Below are 18,554 nucleotides of genomic sequence, written 5' to 3'. Positions count from 1 at the left end.
AAATTTGATATTTTCATGAATCACATTTTAAGAAGTCATCATTTGAACTCCAGAGAAAAATACAAAAATACAAAAATACCACACTATCAATCCTGAGGCCTGCTCTTATTTACCCTAAGTCCATAAGAACCATACGTCAGCATGGGGAACATAAGCTGCCTTTTCAGAACACAAAAAAGTGCAGTTTCTTAAAGTCTATTTTGTTACATAATAGCAGTTCAAGCCCTGTGCACACAGTACTTATCACAATTTGACAACGTATGACCTGAACTAGAGTGACGGTAAACATCACAGTACACTTGAGTAAGGCACACTGAGTGCTCCTGCTGTGTGAACACTAGTGTTAGCTGGTTTTCTCAGCGCTGCTGGGTGGTGTTGGTGGGAAGAAGGGCTCCAGACTTCCTGACTGTTTCTCCTGAGCCTCTTTCTGTAAAGAAGAACAACAATGACTTGGTTAAATGCATGCACCAGGCAGAAACAATGCCACTGCAGAACTAAATGAGCACAACATGCTATTGATTCGGTTCCTCTCATACCACATCTGAACTTCGACATCCATCGATGGCACTGATCTCAATAATTAAAGGTGCTATATGTAAGTCTTTGACTCCGCTAAAGCATAAAAATACCAGAATGTGTTTGCAGATATTTAAGAAACATGCTAACAGTCAGTTATTCTCCTTTGAAAATGTGCTTTCTAGGGTGGAATGGTGATCTCTGTTTTGGTTTCTGAAACCCTCCCTTTGCCAGTTTACCTGATTGTATTTTGGCATCCGGGTTGCCAGTTGGTGGAAAACACAGCGTATTCAATTTCATTCATCATCAATCTGGTGACCTGTGTCTGAAGGAAGGACCCCCCCATTTGGACTGCAATACCTAGTTCAACCCCTCTGTGTCTTCGCTACATACAGCACCTTTAATATTAGCCAAGCACAGACTATTGATATAGTATTAAGACTCACCAGCATGCAGAGGTAGTCCACGTGTGTCTGAATGTTGTGTCTGTCCTCAGACGGCACTTGGCCAAATACTTTCAGCTGTGCGCTCTCATAACGCATCATGGTCTCCACGAAAGGAGCCATCCAGTTCACACAGGTCTCAATGGCCTCCCACTTCAGCCCTGTGTGGAGGACAAACACTTCGTCTGATCTACGTCGAGACACTTCAACATGTTTAGAAGTACTACTCTTCACACTCTGATCTGCAACGTTAACTTCACAAGCACAATGCACATTTTGATGCAGTTATATTTATTTTTAAAAATGTATGTTTTTGTTAAGTAACTACATTTGTGCAGTTTTTGGCACAAGTATCACCAAGGTATGTCTTCCACAGACCTCATTTTATTTATGAATCAAATTTTATTCATGTGGACCCAAGCTGACTGGATCACAAAACCTGCATTAGCTAACAAGCAAAATAAAAATGTTTATATATTACTATAATATAGCAGTAGACCTTGCAAATGAATATCTTACCTGATACTTTTCGGACAACATCGGCTGACATGAAGTGGCATAAAGCGGCTGCTGCTAAGACGCCATATTTAAAGTCCAAAGAGCTGATATCAAGGATGCACAAATCCAAGAGCTAAAACAAACAAACACAAAATCATGAACATTTTCACAGTAGCTGTCAAGACATTTTCTATTAGATCATTTACTCGTGTATGACTGTGTGGGGAAAGCGTGTGTGCACCTGTGTGATCTGTATGTATGTTTCCTGAGGAAACTGAGGCACTAACAGATCGGTGACGTCGTACAGTGAAGCCATCTGAATGTAGAGCTTCATCCACGAGACCACAGTCTCTGGACAAAGCTCCCAGTTTAACACCTGTTGAACACATAAGATGAAACATAACTGAAGACCAGTTTTATTGATTTCTGTATATTGCATTGTATTATTTCTTTGTATAGCGTATGATCTGCTAAATTGTCAACATTGTACGTTCTGTTTGTTTATATCTATTCACCCATGTTTTGAGGTTTTATTGATACAACTGATTTATGAATTTCTCTACTGATTTTTGCATCCTCACATGAAAGGACACAGTTAGGAGTCACCACAGCAGAACTAAAAAGGTTTATCTGTCCACACCTTCAACATGATGAGCTCCATCTGCAGGATCTCCTCCTCCAGACAGGCTCCGTCAGACACGTAAGCCAGCTCAGTGATTTTTGGAGGATATATTTCCTATAAGAACAAGGAACATGCATTGATTTGCAGTGATCCATCTCCTATGCAGACAGTAGCGCAAAATTAGATGAATTTATATTTGACACAGCATGCTGCTTGAGTTTAGAGTGAACTGTGGGTTTACATCACAACTTAACAAGTGCATAAATCAAGCATGTGAACCAAAACAAGTCAATGCAATGTTAGAATTCACAAAACTGGCCATGTAACAGCATTTCATAAACTCTCCAGCACTGATTTTTACTCAGTTTGGTGCTTACCCACCGTTCATTTTGGACACTGGCTGATATGCTACACAGAGAAACTAGCTGGCTCAGTGCTGCTGGAAAGCAATGATGAAATAAATGTATTGAAAACACATTTGAAAATGTATGGAAATCATTTTGCAGTTTGTTAAGGCAATTTACACAGGAAATACTTCTCAGGTTGAATATATGGAAGCCTGTATAAATACAGAAATAAAAAAAACCATCCCTGATTAATATTGAAATAAACTGAGCTTTGAGCACATCGTACCTAATTAGAATTATAATGTTTTAAAATTTTCTCTAGTGTTTAATGTGAAGCTGTTTTTGCACTGATGCCAGACTTATGTGTTATGAATAATTTGATCTTGACCAGATGTAATACAATTACTAGTGTAATATGATGTTATATATGAGATTATATTGCGCAGACAGTTATTACACACTTGTATACCTCTATTTTGGAGGAGATGAACAGAGCAGTGATCCCAATGAGCTGCAGCTGATCCTTCTGCACGTCACTTTGGGACGACATGTACCTGTCAAAGAAGTCCTGCGCCAGGTAGAAGGTCTGTCTGTGAAGTGTGTATGCCTCACACACCTACAGAGAGAGAAAGATGGAGAGCTGAGAGATATTTATACAACCAGCTGCTGACTCCAGTTGATAAAACTTTCTGTTTTCATGAGTTTATTTTTGTTTTGCATTATCAAGAGAATAGACTAGAGAAAAATGTCTGGGAGAGGGATTCTCTGACAAGTTTAATAAATGCAATGCTGAACTTTAGCTACTTTTATTTAGAAATATGCTTTATTTACAAATGCTCCTTTTAGTACTTCCTATCCAGGAGTTTAAGCTTAAAACCTATTCACAAATCTCTTAAAGCAAGTTCTACCATAGAACTCTTAAGAGTTGACCTCATTGCTATAGATTAGGTCACTTTTTATGAGCATGCTCTTTATTATCCTACATTGAATCTAACATTTTCCAATCAGTTCTCTTTGAAATGAAAACAGAGGTTAAATAAATAACAGCTTTAATGGAGTACGATTATTTTGCAGTCAGATAAATATTTGAATTAATTTTATTTTGTTACATTATTGAAGGGCTGCATTTAGCTTCAAATAATTAATAGGGATTGCTTCTGGTGGGCATCTGCTGGTCTCTAGTGTGTGACAGTACCTCCATGAGCCAGTCGAGGAGCATGGCTCTCATTTTGGGCTGCAGTGATGGGTGTCTGTCTAAACTGCTCTTGCTGTGTTTGTACTTTATCTCTTTACTCAGCATTTTCATCCAGACGTCCTCTGAGATGCCCCAACTTCCCCAAAACAAAACAGAACAGAAATACAGACTTCAGACAATGTATCAGTAAAAAAAAAACAGGATACCGAAAAATATACGACTGTACATCAACCTGGACTTCAGTAGCATTGAGATGAAGGTGACTCTTGCCACTTAATGTTAGTAACTGCTGCTGGACTGACATGGCATCTAACGCACAGACGCCGTTTGTTTCGTTTATCTTGTCAGGTCAACTAACTTGTACTTTGGGCTGTAAGCTACTTATAAACTAAATTAGACTGGCACCCACAGTACAGACATGCATGCAGCTTTATGCATAAATAAAGCTTTACAGTTTTATGCTACGGTTATGGCACTGTGTCTCAATTACATCAGTATAGCTGCTGACTCCTCATGTGTCAGTCACTACTCGAGGAGGCACAAACTTTTGCGTCACACACTTTTAGTGGCACATTCACTGTAAATCAGATGTGACAATGGCTTCTGTGCGTAAGATGCCATTGCACTTCACTTGAATACTGCCTTTCTGTCAGTTAGTCGTTCTGTAATGAATGTCAGATAATGTGATGGTCACGGTGTAATTTCACTACAGAAACACACCTGAGTGTTGGGAGTGGAGATGGCTGTGCATCTGGAGCTTGATCAGACGAGGCGGATACAACTTCATTCACGCCGTTCAGATCATTCTGCTGCCGTAATTTCTGAACACACAACACATTTACATAAATAATAACATGTAAAGATGATACATGGTCTTTTTCTTACCTGTTCATTTGTGCTTAAGTGGCAAACTCTATCACATTAATTTAGAGTTCAGATTAATTTGGACGGCTGTCTCTCAACGGAAACAAGTGACAATCATGCTAACCTGCGTCCTAGTCACACTTCTAATGCACACTTCCCTTTCTACACCTATGCACCTGTGTACTTTAATTATATGAAATACCTGAGAGTCATTCAACTTTTTTATTGATTTTCTCCTCTTGTTGCACTGCAAAACAAAACAAAAAAAATCATACATTAAAACTGACATATGTACATGCATAAACAGTACCGCACACACTGACCAAATAGAAAGTAAACATACTGTGCATACCTCTTTCTTTACTCTTGCTATCTTGCGTGTGTTTCCATTGACAGATCTTGCTTGCTGGCATTCACTAATAGATACAGGGAGAGAAGAAAGTTGCTCAGGTTATGCCATTAAATGTTACGACAGCATGGACACCCCTGAAATGAGTAATTACCAGTATTTTGGAAGGCAAATGGTAATAATAGCTTTATAAACATACGCAATAATATTGCAATGATAAGGTAAGACTAATATGAATGGTTTATGTGAGGGTTAGGTTCATTTCTTGGATATAGGAAATATTATAATATCAGTATAATACAAATAAAAGGCAATGGAAGTCTTCATCAAACATAACTTTAATTACACTGAAATCACAGTAATAACACTGTTCTTACCTTCTTCTGGCCATGTCCTTCCGTATGCAAGGAAGATGTAAGTTCTTGTGAGTTTTGCCTTTTTCAGCAGCAGTTGGCCTATCATGCAAATATTACTGTATTTAAGCGGCATTATTAAACCGCAAATAGAGTTTGACAATAAAAATTACTTGCATTGCGCTCAGGTCGAATATAGTAAATTTAATGACAACCATACACATTTAATTGCAGTTGGATATGAACATGATCTAATCAATACTGTCGCGCGCCAAATTACTCCCTGGCTATACTGGACGCCCGAATTATGTTCATATTCATCTGAGGTTATTTCCCTGTCCTCCATAACTTTAGCTTGTTAGCATTGCCCATTGGTAACTTGTATGTATGCAACAAACACGATTTTCATGCACAGCACGAGACGTAATTTAGCTAAATACATTGCAAAGCTAACAATGAGTTAATACAATCAGGTGATTTAATTAATAATGCTAGAGCTGAACAAAGATGAAGTGCAATTCTAAATACAATTATAGAAATAAAATACAAGTAGTAAAGTCGGTGCATTCGACAGCTGATGCACAACCACAAAATAAACGTATTCTATAAATGCATTGAATAAAAATAACAAATGCGTAAAAATGACATTGCACTTCTTACCGGGGTAAGTTGATTGTGACTCTCGCGCCGGCGCCAAGTAGATGTTGAGCGGCTTGTGGGCGCGCATGCGCGTGTTATCCCCGCGCACTTATGTGCTATGGTTTTCCTGTTTGATTACTTTTGTTTTTTTAGGTTGTTTTCGGAAGAACAAGACACTTATTTGCGCATGCTCAGCTGTTATTAAATATATATGAATATTTAGTATGAGTATTTGAAACATATCCATTTGAAAGAAACGTTTAGACTTTGATTTCTAGCTGCTGTTTTTCATCTCTTGGACGGAGAAAAATGAAGACAATGTGCATTTATTATTCTTTGAACGTACTTTAAACCTACATTTTGCTTACGTTAATTCATATTAAGCTTTCCTTTACAATTTTGTAGCGTGCATTTCCTGGATGTTTGGAGCTCAAACACGAACTGGCCAATAGGAGAGCGCGCGTGTGCTGCCACGTGCGCGTGATGAGAATGTAAACACACTTGTTTGGCTCTGAGGCACGTGAACGCGAGCACTGAAGTACTGGACATTTCATACTTGAGTTTTATTTTCTAAGTTACATTTTATACACTCTCGCATCCAGGCCAGTAAAAAAGCTAACAAAGCTATTAAGTTATCAATTATGACCAAAACTTATGCGGAGGATTCTTGTTGTCCTGAGGACATACACATGTGTAAAATACTAACAACACACTTGAAATACTACTACTACTACTACTACTAACTTTATGGAATGCGTGGTTTCAGAAGAAGAATAAGAAAGAAAACTTCCTATCTGTTTTTCAGAGAGTGAAACAGCAGTACTGAACACAGCCTTCATCCACCTCATGAAGGATGAAAACCTTAAAGATCATAACCATCATACAAACTATTGCAAGGTATCTATCTATCTATCTGTCTATCTGTCTGTCTGTCTGTCTGTCTGTCTGTCATTGAAAGAAAACTGTTCACAAAGGAAAGGCTGCATTTAAAGTTTAATGTTATTGCAGTTTTAAATTATTTCACTATTTTATGTTAAAAAATATAAATTTTCTTGTTATGGTAAAGCTCAATTTTCAGCAGTCAAAAAGAAATTAATAAATTTGCTTGAAAAAGCCAACTAACTGATCTACTAGGGCTAGGCCTACATAAGCTTATTATTATTATTATTATTATTATTATTATTATTATTATTATTATTATTATTATTATTAATAGACAACACTTCTGATTGCTACTCCTCTTTTTTAAGCTACATCCACCAAACTCAGATTAGACCTTCAGATTGTCCTGACTCGGGTTGCCATATCTTTTACTTATGCTTTTCATAAAAATAAAGATTTAAAAAACAGGAAAATCCCAGACTTACATTGACAGAATGTTCAGATGAGCCAAAACTATTGAAACTACAACTGTCAGCTGGTTTTATTGGTTTTTAACTGTATTTTTTTTTTTTTTTTTTTTTGCTAAATCAGCTGGTTTTAACTGTTTCAAGTTGCATTTTTTGCTACATCTGCTGGGTTTAGGGTGTGTGTGTAAGTTTAGCATGCTGAGGTGGCATTTCTGTATGAGTCATATTCTCATTGCAGGAAGATGATAATTTCGGAGTCATGGGCCAAGCTCTGTTACCTCAAAGGCGCCGAGCTCCTTTGCCTCTGACTTGATCTAGTGCTCATCATGGTGGCAGTCAGCAGGGGATTCGGATTCGGCTGCGCTGCTGCCTCTGGGACTGTAGCAAGGCTTGAATCGGATCTGGAAACAATGGCTATGCTTTCCCGGGCCGCCATGAGGGTAGGGCTCAAGTGGACACATCCACCATGTCCTGAGCCCTCAAGGTTGGACGATTGGTTCATCGGGCTGTGCTGGTTCTCTGCGCACCACCCTGATGCCATTTTCCTCGGAGGTGCATGAGGAGCCTACCAGGTTGTGGAGGGCACCTTTTCTGCCGGAAACCAACCTGCTCCTCCCTCACCACTCTCAACGGTGGTGCAGCTAGGGGGTATACGTGGAGTCCTCCCAGTGGATCAGTCAGTTGCAATGCATTTGTGTCCTAATACCACCTCCACCCGGCAGGGCGAACCGTGCCTCCCCTTCCTAGTCTGTAGGTACTAGTCTTTTGGGGAAGTCGTGGCCTAATGGTTAGAGAGTCAGACTCGCAATCCAATGGTTGTGAGTTCGAGTCTCGAGCCGTCAGGAATTGTGCATGTACAGTGCTCTCTCCACCCTCAATACCACGACTTAGGTGCCCTTGAGCAAGGCATCGAACGCCCAACTGCTCCCCAGGCGCTGCAGCATAAATGGCTGCCCACTGCTCCGGGTGTGTGTTCACAGTGTGTGTGTGTGTTCACTGCTCTATGTGTGTGCACTCCGGAAGTTCTAAAATAGCTCTGAACCACAATTGATCTTGCACACTGAGTGACAAAGTTCTCTGGGTCGTGTGATGTCCACACTTGTGGTCCAGGAGCACCATCTCTGGTTGTGTCTGGTCAACATGAGGAACAATGACAAAGTTTGGTTACTCAAGGTACCTGTTTCCCAGACTGGTCTTTTCGGTGACACAATCGAGAACATGGCCCAACAGTTCTTGGCTGCACAAGAGCAGACTGAGACAACTCGACATTCTGCCCCGTCAGGCAGCTGCACCGGGCAGTTTGAGAGCATCAATAAATCAGAATCAGAAAGAGCAGTATTGCCAAGTATGCTTGCACATACAAGGAATTTGTTTTAGTGACATAAGCTTCAAGTACACAGAGACAAAAACCAGGCAACAAACAAATAAATAAATAAATAAGTGTATGAAAAATTGTGCTATAAATGATAATGGAATAGGACTGAGTAAGATGCAGGGATGTACTAGGATGGAGGGTTCACAAATAAATATAAGGGTATTGCATATTTTAATTGCATAAGCATAAGTGGGAAACATTTTACTGTTCATGAGCTCGATTGTCTGGGGGAAGAAACTGTTCTTGTGCCTGAATGTTCTGGTATTTGCGGTGCCGGCCAGATGGCAAAAGTTCAAAGATGGGGTAACTTAGATGTGAGGGATCCAGAGTGATTTTCTGAGCCCTTTTCCTCACTCTGGATGTATACAGTTCTTGAATGACGGCTGAGTAGAACTGTTTCAGTAGCTCCTGTGGCAGGTTGTTCATGATGCTTGGGGAAAGTGCAGGGGGGGTTCTCCTAAAGTCCACAATCATCTCCACTGTTTTGAGTGTGTTCAGCTCCAGGTTGGTAAGACTGCACCAGACAGCCAGCTGCTCAACATCTTGTCTGAAAGCAGACTCATCACCGTCCTGGATGAGGCCGATGACTGTAATGTTGTCTGCAAACTCACCTCAGCTGGTTGGGCCTTTGTGTCAACTGGGAAAAAAGAGCAAACTCTCCTCAACATAGTGGATCACTTTTCTCAGTATGGAGTTGAATTCAGTCAAACAGACAACATCAGGAACATGCATGGTCAATGCTGAACTGCCTAAATATATTCAAGGGTAGGACAGCAGTCCCACTGAAACAATTTCAGAGGCTGCAACGGCAGTTACACCACTGTGGCTACTGCATATGAGACTGCTTCAGCACTGTATTTATGGCTGAGTTCAGAGGTGGGCGTTGCACTCAATGGGTCCAAGTTAACCGACCTGTTGCCAAACCTTCACCATGTGTTCAGACCTTGTGTTTCTCCGGGCATGGGTGCGCGTAAAACACATGTCCAGGCATATGTCATGTCAGGGGTATGGATATGTCCCAAACTGCACTTGCATTCACATTCCGGGTCTGCCCCACCGTGTAGCTGAGGAGCTGTCATGAGCTACGCTATAAGAGAAAGGAGACTCCATCCCCCGACGATCCAGCTGATTTGGAGATGTTTCGGAGCCACTCAGGTAGACATGTTTGCATCTCCAGAGGTTTCTCACTGCCAGTTGTTTTACTTACTGACCAATGGAACACTCAGCAATGGATGCACTGGCACACAGCTGGCCATAGGGATTTTGCAAGTATGCATTTCCCCTAGTATGCCAGACACTGTGCAAGATCAGGGAGGACGAGGAGCAGGTCCTGCTTGTGGTGCCTTATTGGCCCACTCAGACCTGGTTCCCGGAACTAACGATCCTTGTGTCGGCCCCTCCTTGGCAGATTCCTTTGGCAGATTTCTCTGAGAAAGGATCTACTGACTCAGAGATGGGTCACCCTGGAGCACCCATGTTGAGACCTCTGGAAAATTCATTTCTGGTTCCTGGAAGGGACACAAAGGTCCTAGCTAACCTACCCCAGGAGGCAGGTGACACCATCATTTTGGCGAGAGCACCATATACGAGACGTTTATGCCTTGAAGTAGAACCTGTTCGATCGAGTGGTGTTCTTCACACTGAGAAGGCCCCTGGATATGCTTGATCAGGGTCATGCTTTTCTTTGTTCAGCAAGGGCTAGAGTGAAGGCTGTCTCCTTTCACCCTTAAAGTCTATGTCACTGCGATTGATGCTAACCATGACCACATGGAAGGGAGGTCGGTAGGGAAGCATGACCTGGTCATCGGGTTCCTTAGGGAGCAAGAAGGATAAATCCTCCCTGGCCCCCCTCTATACCCTCTTGGGACCTGTCTCTAGTGCTCATATCACTACAGCAGGGTCTCTTTAAGCCTTTGCAATCAGTTGCAGTCTGAAGTTTTTATCAATGAAAACTCCGCTCCTGCTTGCACTCGCTTGTTAAGAGTGTAGGTGACTGGCACGCATTCTCTGTCAAAAAATTGTGCCTAGAATTGGTCTATGTGCCCAAGGTTCCTAGTACCCCTTTCGAGGATCAGGTAGTGAACCTGCAAGCACTGCCCCCGCCCAAGCTTTGCTTTGTCCTGTCCAAACCTTGATATAGTAGGTAGACTAGACACAAAGCTTTAGGACCTCAGGTAGAGGCACTGAGAGGTCCCGGTTTAGCGTTGGCTTGCTAAAATCGCTCCAGAGTATCCGTAATGTAGACCCTGTCTAGCTCCTCCATTCCCTCGGCAGCCAGATGGCCCTCACTCTATGAATCCTTGACATATGTGTAAAGTCCACGGGATAGCCTTAGAGCCTGTGTTTCTCGGCAAACTTCGTCCAGTTCCAAGAGGATTATAATCACCTCTAATGTACCATATGCACCTAAATGATTGTTCATATGTGTAAGTGCTTCTGAAACCTCCCAAGTGGTACGGATACGTTTTCCCAGCGTTATCCAATCTCACTTAGTGGGTAGTGCTACGACAACAGTGACTGGTCTTCTTGTTGCGAGCCCCGGGCTACACCAAAAAGGGGCACAGGAGGTTTGTACTGGACACTGGAAGAGGCAGCATCCATGGCGCATTGGTAGGGATCCCAGTTCTTTGGTCACTGACATGACTTCTATAGTGACTGACTGAAAGGGAAGGTCTCGGTTACATGTATAACCCTCGTTCCCTGAAGGAGGGAATGGAGACATAACATCAGGTCACCATGGCTGCTTTACCACTGTTGCAAATCGTTTTGTTATATACATTTATTTCTGGAATTATAGACACCAAAGATTAGTTTATAGACCAGTAATATGCAATGAGAAAGTAAATTGTACAATTTCTCGTATTCTCATTTGTGTCACTAGCAGATCAGCACTTTGGCTGAAGAATTATCTTCTTTCATCTGCAGGTTCTCCCTATGTGGCTCAAATATCTAGCCCATGTTCCTGGACTATTAAATCCCCAGATCCGAAATCTTCTGTGCCTCTGACTGAAGACACTGTCCATAATGTTCCTCATGATATATGGCGTGAGCTTGACCTTGGGCAGGTCTAGTGTCTTAATCAGAGGAGTTCATCACAACTATCAGATAAAGATCTGTTGTGAGGTTATTAACTCCAGTTGCTCAGTCCTTTTTTAAGTTAAATGTGGTAGGTCTGTACTTTTTTCATGATCATGTCATAATTATGAAATATGTGACAGTATATTTATTTAAATAAATGTTCTGGGTTCAGTACAAGTTCTGTTGACAGCATCTTTGACACGATGCCAGATCATTTCTGTGCAAAGCACTTCATGAGGATGGGAGTAAGTTCAACAGGACAGTATTCATTGAAGCAGGAGGAGACAGCTTCTTAGGTACTGGAATGATGGTGGTAGTTTTGAAACGTGGGAACAATAGCCTGACTAAGGGAGGTGTTGAAAATGTCTGTGAAGACATCAGTGAGTTCTCAGTACATGCCCAGGGATGTCGTCAGGACCTGAAGCTTTGCGTGCATTGATCCTGCTGAAGGATCATATTTAAATCTGTTTTTGACTTTAATGAGCGGTCTGTATGCAGGCATTAGTATGTCAGTGATGTGGTCTGAGGCTCGGGGGAGGGGGAGGGGGAGGGCTTTGTAAGCTCCTCTCTGTGTGGTGTAAACAAAGTCCAAAATGTTATTACCTCGTGTTGGAAAGTTAATGTGTTGGTGTATTTTTAGAAACACACTCTTTAGGTCAGCATGGTTGAAATCCCCAGCTATGATGAGAAAAGCATCAGGGTGTGCTGTCTGCTGCTCACTGGTGTGCTGGTACAGTTCATATAGTGCGTCGTTCCTGTTGCTGTTGATGTTGTTCGGGGGAATGTAAACCGAAATGAGCAATATGGCAGTGTATTCCCTTGGCAGATAGATCGGCCGGCACTTAATAATCATAAACTCCACCAGGGGTGAGCAGTGTTTGCAGATCACAACAGCATCGCTGCATCACGCGTCATTGATGTAAACACAAAGCACGGGTTTTCCCTCCCTCCACGAGAGCTCTGTTCGCTCGATAGCACGTCAGCTGGTCGAGCTGTGTAACGCTGTCGTCGAATGTAGTCCAGTTAATTTTCCAATGAGCGTACGTTAGCCAGTACGATGGTGGGGATAGATGGCTTGCGTTTGTTAGCCGTTAGCCTAGTCTCTGCTTCCTCTCACACCACTTGTGGCGAGGCCTCCTCTGTGGGCGAGATGCAGTCGTGGGGGATGGTGATGGTGTAGGCCTCTGTAGCAGACCGAGATCCCGCAGCTGTTCTGCGTGCATGGAGTTTAACTGTAAAAATACAGTTCTGCTGACATCGAGCGACGTGATGAGGACGTACAAAAACACAAAAAAACACTGTTCTGTCGGGACAGAGAGAAGCTGCTGCATATGGACGCGCCATCATGACCAGTCTGAATTTGTAGTCTACAACACATTAAATATAATAAATAATAATAATAATAATAATAAAATCAGCAAAAACATACTTTACAATATACAAATATATATAATTTGCATTTAGCCTGAATGTACTTTACCATAAGATTGGAAAATGCCCCTGAAATATATTTGAAAATATATTTTAGTAAATGAGGGTTGAAACTAAATATATGCAGTATTTTCTATTTCAAAAATATATTTCATTGAGCTTCACTGTTTACAACTGTCACGGTTGCCTTCTGTGAAGAAACAAAGAACAAGGAGATGGAGACAGAGGGAAAACAGCTTTAAGATTACATTTTTTTTTTTTTCCAGATTCTCTTGGTCTGCCTATTTGCACCAGTCCAAAACCAACCTCAGCCCCTGCAAACAAAGGTGATGCTGAATCTGTGAATCCACATGGATTCTTCCCGTCTCCAGAGCTACTGAGGTGTTTCGTTCTGGGGTTCTTTCTTTTGATTGCAGTCATCACAAATATCCTCTTGTGTGATCATGATAAAAGAAGAAAGGTGGGTGCAAACCAACAGCCCGACACCATCCAAAGCACAACTTTTTCAATTAAATGTTGGCAGAAAATATTGTGGAGCATCTTATTAGCTACATCAAGACCTTTATTCTGATGAATCACACAAAACCTGCCAAGAGCATGTCCATAATCAATGGCAAAATAAATAAATAAGAAATAATGAATTACATTTTACTGAAGACAATTGAAGGACCATTGAGATTTACAACTGAGACAATTGTGTGTTTCCCCTTCGCTGTTAGCTGTTAGAGACATGAACCTGCAGACCTCAGGTGAAGGAAAATAACTATGCTTTCCATCTCGTCATGGTCAAAAACAACAGCAGTGATGCTAAGGGTGAGTGTGTATTTGTGGATGTTATGTGGATGACATTTGTTTTCTGTATTTGTAAATTGTTTTCTCTGTTCCTTTAGTTCCTGTATCTCCTCAGCGTATCTGAGCGCAGAGGAGCGTTGAGAGTGCATCGTATGACACAGACTATGAGCAACATGACATCAGTCCGGAAACAGCTTTTCCTTTATCCACTTCTCAAAACATTGAGAAAGCAGGAGAGACCAAGGATGGTTGTAACGTGGGGTCAGCTGTTATTACGTTTAACCACACAGAAATTAGGTACAGAGATGAAATTGCTAGCAGGGTTGAGGGGAATTATTTTCAAAAACAAATTGTTTAATGGTAACACTTTATAGTAAAGTTCATTTAATATATAACTTTCAGTTAATATATATTGACATAGGTAGAAATATGAGATAATTTTCTTGTTAATGTTTACTAATGAACGTACTTAACATTACCTAATGATTAACATATGATTATTTAATGTAAATTGAAATGCTCTCAAATGTCAGTAAACGTTCAATTCATATGATCTTCATTTTTGGGTCTTTATACTAATTATTTGTTCATGTTTTTGCAGTAACCAATCAAAAGTGGAAACTATTCATCATTTGCAAATGTTTACAAATGTTTACTAATCATTAATACCTTTATGAGCAGTCATCTCAACAGCAAAAAATAATTCCCTAAAGACCTGATTTTACCCAATTCAACACATCTCTAGTCATCATTTATTAATCATTTGTTTAAAAATGTAAATAAAATAAAAAATCATAATTTGTAAATGTTTGTAAGTGATTACTAATCATTTAGTATCTTTATAAGCATTGGACTTTTAGCTAATGTAACAAGATTTGTGTAAAGGGTGGCTGGTTAAAGAGTGGGAAGTCGTGGCCTAGTGGTTAGAGAGTTTGACTCCTAACTCTAAGATTGGCGGTTTGAGTCTCGGGCCAGCGATACCACGACTTGAGCAAGGCACTGACCCCCAACTGTTCCCCGGACGCCGCAGCATAAATGGCTGCCCATTGCTCCGGGTGTGTGTTCACTGCTGTGTTGTGTGCACTTTGGATGGGTTAAATGCAGATCATGAATTCTGAGTGTGGGTCATCATACTTGTCACTTCACTTCACTCACTCACTTTTTCACACTGGTTAAGTTTGGCTAAATGCTTACAAAAGACATTACAGATTTTAATTTTGGTGCAAAAAATGTTTATTGCCTCAAAACTCACTCGTCATACTCGTCAGTATATCATTAAAAAGGATATTCCTTAAAGGTGCAGTAGGGAACTTTTGTAAAAAAATATTTTTTACATATTTATTAAACCTGTCATTATGTCCTGACAGTAGAATATGAGACAGATAATCTGTGAAAAAAATCAAGCTCCTCTGGCTCCTCCCAGTGGTCCTATTGCCATTTGCAGTTACGGACCGCTCCCGGTAAGAAACATCCAATCAGAGCTGCGGTCCGTAACTTTGTTTGTGTTCAAAATGTAGAAAAATTTATATAATAAGCGAGTACACCATGAATCCATTTTCCAAACCGTGTTTTGGCTTGTCCTGAATCACTAGGGTGCACCTATAATAAGTGTTTATATTCTGACTATTTTAGATTGCTTCGGGGATACCGCCGCGGAGTAACCCAGTACCTTTGTGATTCTTCATAGACATAAACAGAGAGAAGTAGTTCCGGCTACGATGTTCTTCCGCAAGACGCAAGCAGTTCTGTTTATTAACCGCTAGAGCGTCAAAAGTTCCCTACTGCAGCTTTAAATCAGATATAAACAGGCGAAAGCAAATCTTTTTTTTTAAGTAAATACTTGTTTATTTATTAAAACAATATAATATAAACAGATTGAGCCATGTTCCCTTATAATAATTAGATTTTTATACACTGTACATTATACAATGTTAACCCTTTAACAAACCCTACCACCAAACCTGTCCCTATCCTTACGATAGGGTATTTATCATGGTTGGGTGTATGGTAAGTTGCTTGTAACTATGCATATAGGCTACTTTACCATACAGTACATGTAACATGTATAACAAGGGTGCTGTAAAATATTTACTTTCATCTGAGTAAAATAAGATATTTTGAGGAATACAGTAGCTCAAAACTGTTTGGTTACCAACATTCTTCAAAGTATCATTTTTTTAAACAACAACAACAATAATAATAATAATAAATAATTATGTGGTTACAAAAATGTCACACCAAGGCTGTATAGGAATGAAATATATATTTTAAATTGATCTAATATTTTTTTTGTGAAATTAGTGTTATATCTGTGTTATATATAGTCATAGACAGACAAACAGATCAGATATCTATCAGATAGATAGATAAATAGATAGATTAGCTTAGTTGGCTTAAGAGCAAAGCTGGCAAATGATGTTGGAGAAATAGTGACCTGTTGTGTTTCTGAGAACTGTAGATATGCTTGTAACGGTTTTCTCAATTGGACTCTGATAATGAAGATTTACTGAAGCAGGAATACAGTAAGTCAGTCCTGAGCCACACCACAGATCCACCCTTCAGTTACCAACAATATACATTTAAACACATTTACAAGCCAAACTGATGCATCAATGGTTTGTTGAGATGTTGGACAGTGGTCCACTCAGTTTGCTGCTTGCAATATTCAAAGCTCTTTTTGGTGGTTTCAAGTTTATTGCACAGAATATGTAATTTCTATAAATTTTTCTTTGGTTTATCTTTCATTGTCAGAACTAGATAAAGGGGGTGGCAGTGAAGAGGACTCCTTGTTGTACTCACCGGTCATTTATGATAATGAGTCTCTTGAAAGTGACTATGATGACATTTGGCAATTATTTACAACCTAGTCACTTATGATAGCTGGAGACTGTGATGTGACTACATTTACATTTACAGTGAAAAACATTTTGACTGACTGTACTATTAGTCCAGTAGAAACCTGAGAATATTCTTTCAGACCTTTCAATGTGTTCAATTTTATTTCTTTGTTCATTCATGCCTGCTTCTACTTATTTCAATTAGACTTTATCACAAATGTTTAAGCACATTTTGATATCACTTTAGGTACATTAAGTGCATACCAGTGTAAAAAGAAATATAAATATTTATGCAAATGCTTTTCTCAAAGTTTCTAAATACTTACAGGACTGATGGCCAGGCTGTAACTGTCTATAGACCCTGAGAGTAACTTATGGCAAGCAATTACTTTCTTTTTCATAACTAATTAATTTTGTTAACGTGTTAAACTGAAAATCTAATGCTAGAGAGGGAGATTGTTTTGTAAACATTTTAGGGACAGGGAAACAATTGATATCCAATAAAGAGTGGTTTGAACCACGTAATAACATTTTTACATTTTCTGTAATTATCTAAAGTGAGAAAATTTCCCCTGACAGTGTTGAAAAATAAATTTGAACAAAATCGGGTTTAACTAACTTTAGGAGAGTTTAACAGTGTAAGTGATAACAGTAGAATGTATTTTGGTACTATTTATTTATTTAAAAACAAATAGGACTATTCAATTTAGCAGTAGATACATTTAAATCCAGTTTAACAAATAGTCTGTATCGAATTAAGAAGTATTTGAGAATCACTTCGGCCGTTTTATAGAAGGTAACTGTTTTAAATAGAGCTATTCAATGGGACATAATTTATGTTAGGGCGACATTTGTGGTTTACATTTTAAATTCATATTTGTACAGACAGAAAGTGAAAATTGTGGCAACCTTGTAAGTATTTTCTACCGAGTTTTTAATTGCGTGACGCTGCATCGTGCTATTGGTTGAAATGCCGGCGCCTCAAATTATCTGGCATCTGATTGGTCGGGTGGAGCTGTGGGGGCGTGTCACCATGAGGATGGTGTAGCCGGACGGAAGCCGCGGCTGTTTGTTATTGAATAAAATATCCTTTTTATGTGGTGATATTCCAACCTAGCACAAGAAAAAAAAGTTTATATTCTTTAATAATTTATTACGTTATTTAGTATTTATTAGAATGTAATTACGCACCTTTTAATATATTTTAATATCTAGGTTGTAGTTACAACTCTTAGTTAAAGATCTAGGCCTCGAGCAGGCGCCGGTGGTCGATTTTAACAATAGCCGAGAAACAGTCACGTAGAAGCGGACACACTTTCTCCATGAGACGAGCCTACTGTAATTTATCTCCATTGCAGCAGTAAATAAACAGAAGAAACAGACACCAGATGGTGCCCTGCGTTTGAAGCGTTTGCAGAACACATATGGACAGTTCTTGATCGTATTTCTGGGTTCACACAATAGAAAATGTCTAACGGTGCAGCGGGAAGCGGGGGCTTAACCTGGGTGGTAAGTTGTAAATGATTACTTATGTTGTAATTAATGTATTATTACCCAAAGGCACCGCAAATTAACCGTTTTGTGTACGAATAAATGTGCTTTAGCCTTTTAGCTAACGTTACGCGGTTCTCAGATCAACATGAATGAGCTCACAGACTCTGCATCTCTTTATTATTTATTCAGTACAAACTATAATAATTTACATAACGTCTTTTTTTAAATACTGCACATATGATCATCATTCTGTGTTTGATGGTGATCTTTAGTGAAGCTTTTTATTTTTATTCTCGTTAGATGTGAACGAGTCTTTCCACGGATTTAAACTTTTAAACTTTTTCGACTTTGTTAGAGTCAGATTTACACATG

At 39.8% G+C, this 18,554-nt stretch overlaps 2 protein-coding genes and 1 long non-coding RNA gene across 4 annotated transcripts in view; 2 read left to right on the top strand and 1 right to left on the bottom strand.

The window, feature by feature from the left end:
- Positions 1-139: 139 nt before the first annotated feature.
- LOC113051060 (G1/S-specific cyclin-E2-like) lies at positions 140-5,930 on the bottom strand. Its single transcript, XM_026214678.1, has 12 exons — positions 5,848-5,930; positions 5,212-5,289; positions 4,838-4,901; positions 4,688-4,732; positions 4,342-4,442; positions 3,622-3,757; positions 2,896-3,042; positions 2,098-2,193; positions 1,699-1,833; positions 1,479-1,590; positions 963-1,120; positions 140-427 (listed from the first exon to the last, which is right to left on the bottom strand). The coding sequence occupies exons 2-12, from the start codon at positions 5,223-5,225 to the stop codon at positions 344-346; spliced, it is 1,092 nt and encodes a 363-aa protein (XP_026070463.1). The 5' UTR covers positions 5,226-5,289; positions 5,848-5,930; the 3' UTR covers positions 140-343.
- Positions 5,931-6,593: 663 nt separating this feature from the next.
- On the top strand, positions 6,594-14,201 carry LOC113041957 (uncharacterized). Its single transcript, XR_003275491.1, has 4 exons — positions 6,594-6,723; positions 13,326-13,519; positions 13,779-13,872; positions 13,950-14,201. It is a non-coding gene; the product is annotated as an uncharacterized LOC113041957 (long non-coding RNA).
- Positions 14,202-17,711: 3,510 nt separating this feature from the next.
- Positions 17,712-18,554, top strand: part of top2b (DNA topoisomerase II beta) — a 30,622-nt gene continuing 29,779 nt past the window's right edge. For both annotated transcript variants that reach the window (XM_026214645.1, XM_026214636.1), the window contains exon 1: positions 17,712-18,197. In XM_026214645.1, the coding sequence (XP_026070430.1) occupies positions 18,156-18,197 (42 nt within the window). In that variant the 5' untranslated portion in view covers positions 17,712-18,155. The remainder of the gene's footprint in view (positions 18,198-18,554) is intronic.

Source organism: Carassius auratus, chromosome 3 (genome assembly GCF_003368295.1).
Source record: "Carassius auratus strain Wakin chromosome 3, ASM336829v1, whole genome shotgun sequence".
Classification (NCBI taxonomy): domain Eukaryota; kingdom Metazoa; phylum Chordata; class Actinopteri; order Cypriniformes; family Cyprinidae; genus Carassius; species Carassius auratus.
Note: the sequence above shows the minus strand (reverse complement) of the source record. Positions and strands in the feature narration are given on the sequence as shown.

What these genes read in the sequence shown, in the direction of transcription:
- LOC113051060 (XM_026214678.1), bottom strand. An exon ending in TCCTCGACTGGCTCATGGAG is followed by an intron (nt 3,043 to 3,621) that starts GTACTGTCACAC and finishes CTCTCTCTGTAG; the next exon opens with GTGTGTGAGGCATACACACT. An exon ending in CATACATACAGATCACACAG is followed by an intron (nt 1,591 to 1,698) that starts GTGCACACACGC and finishes TGTTTGTTTTAG; the next exon opens with CTCTTGGATTTGTGCATCCT.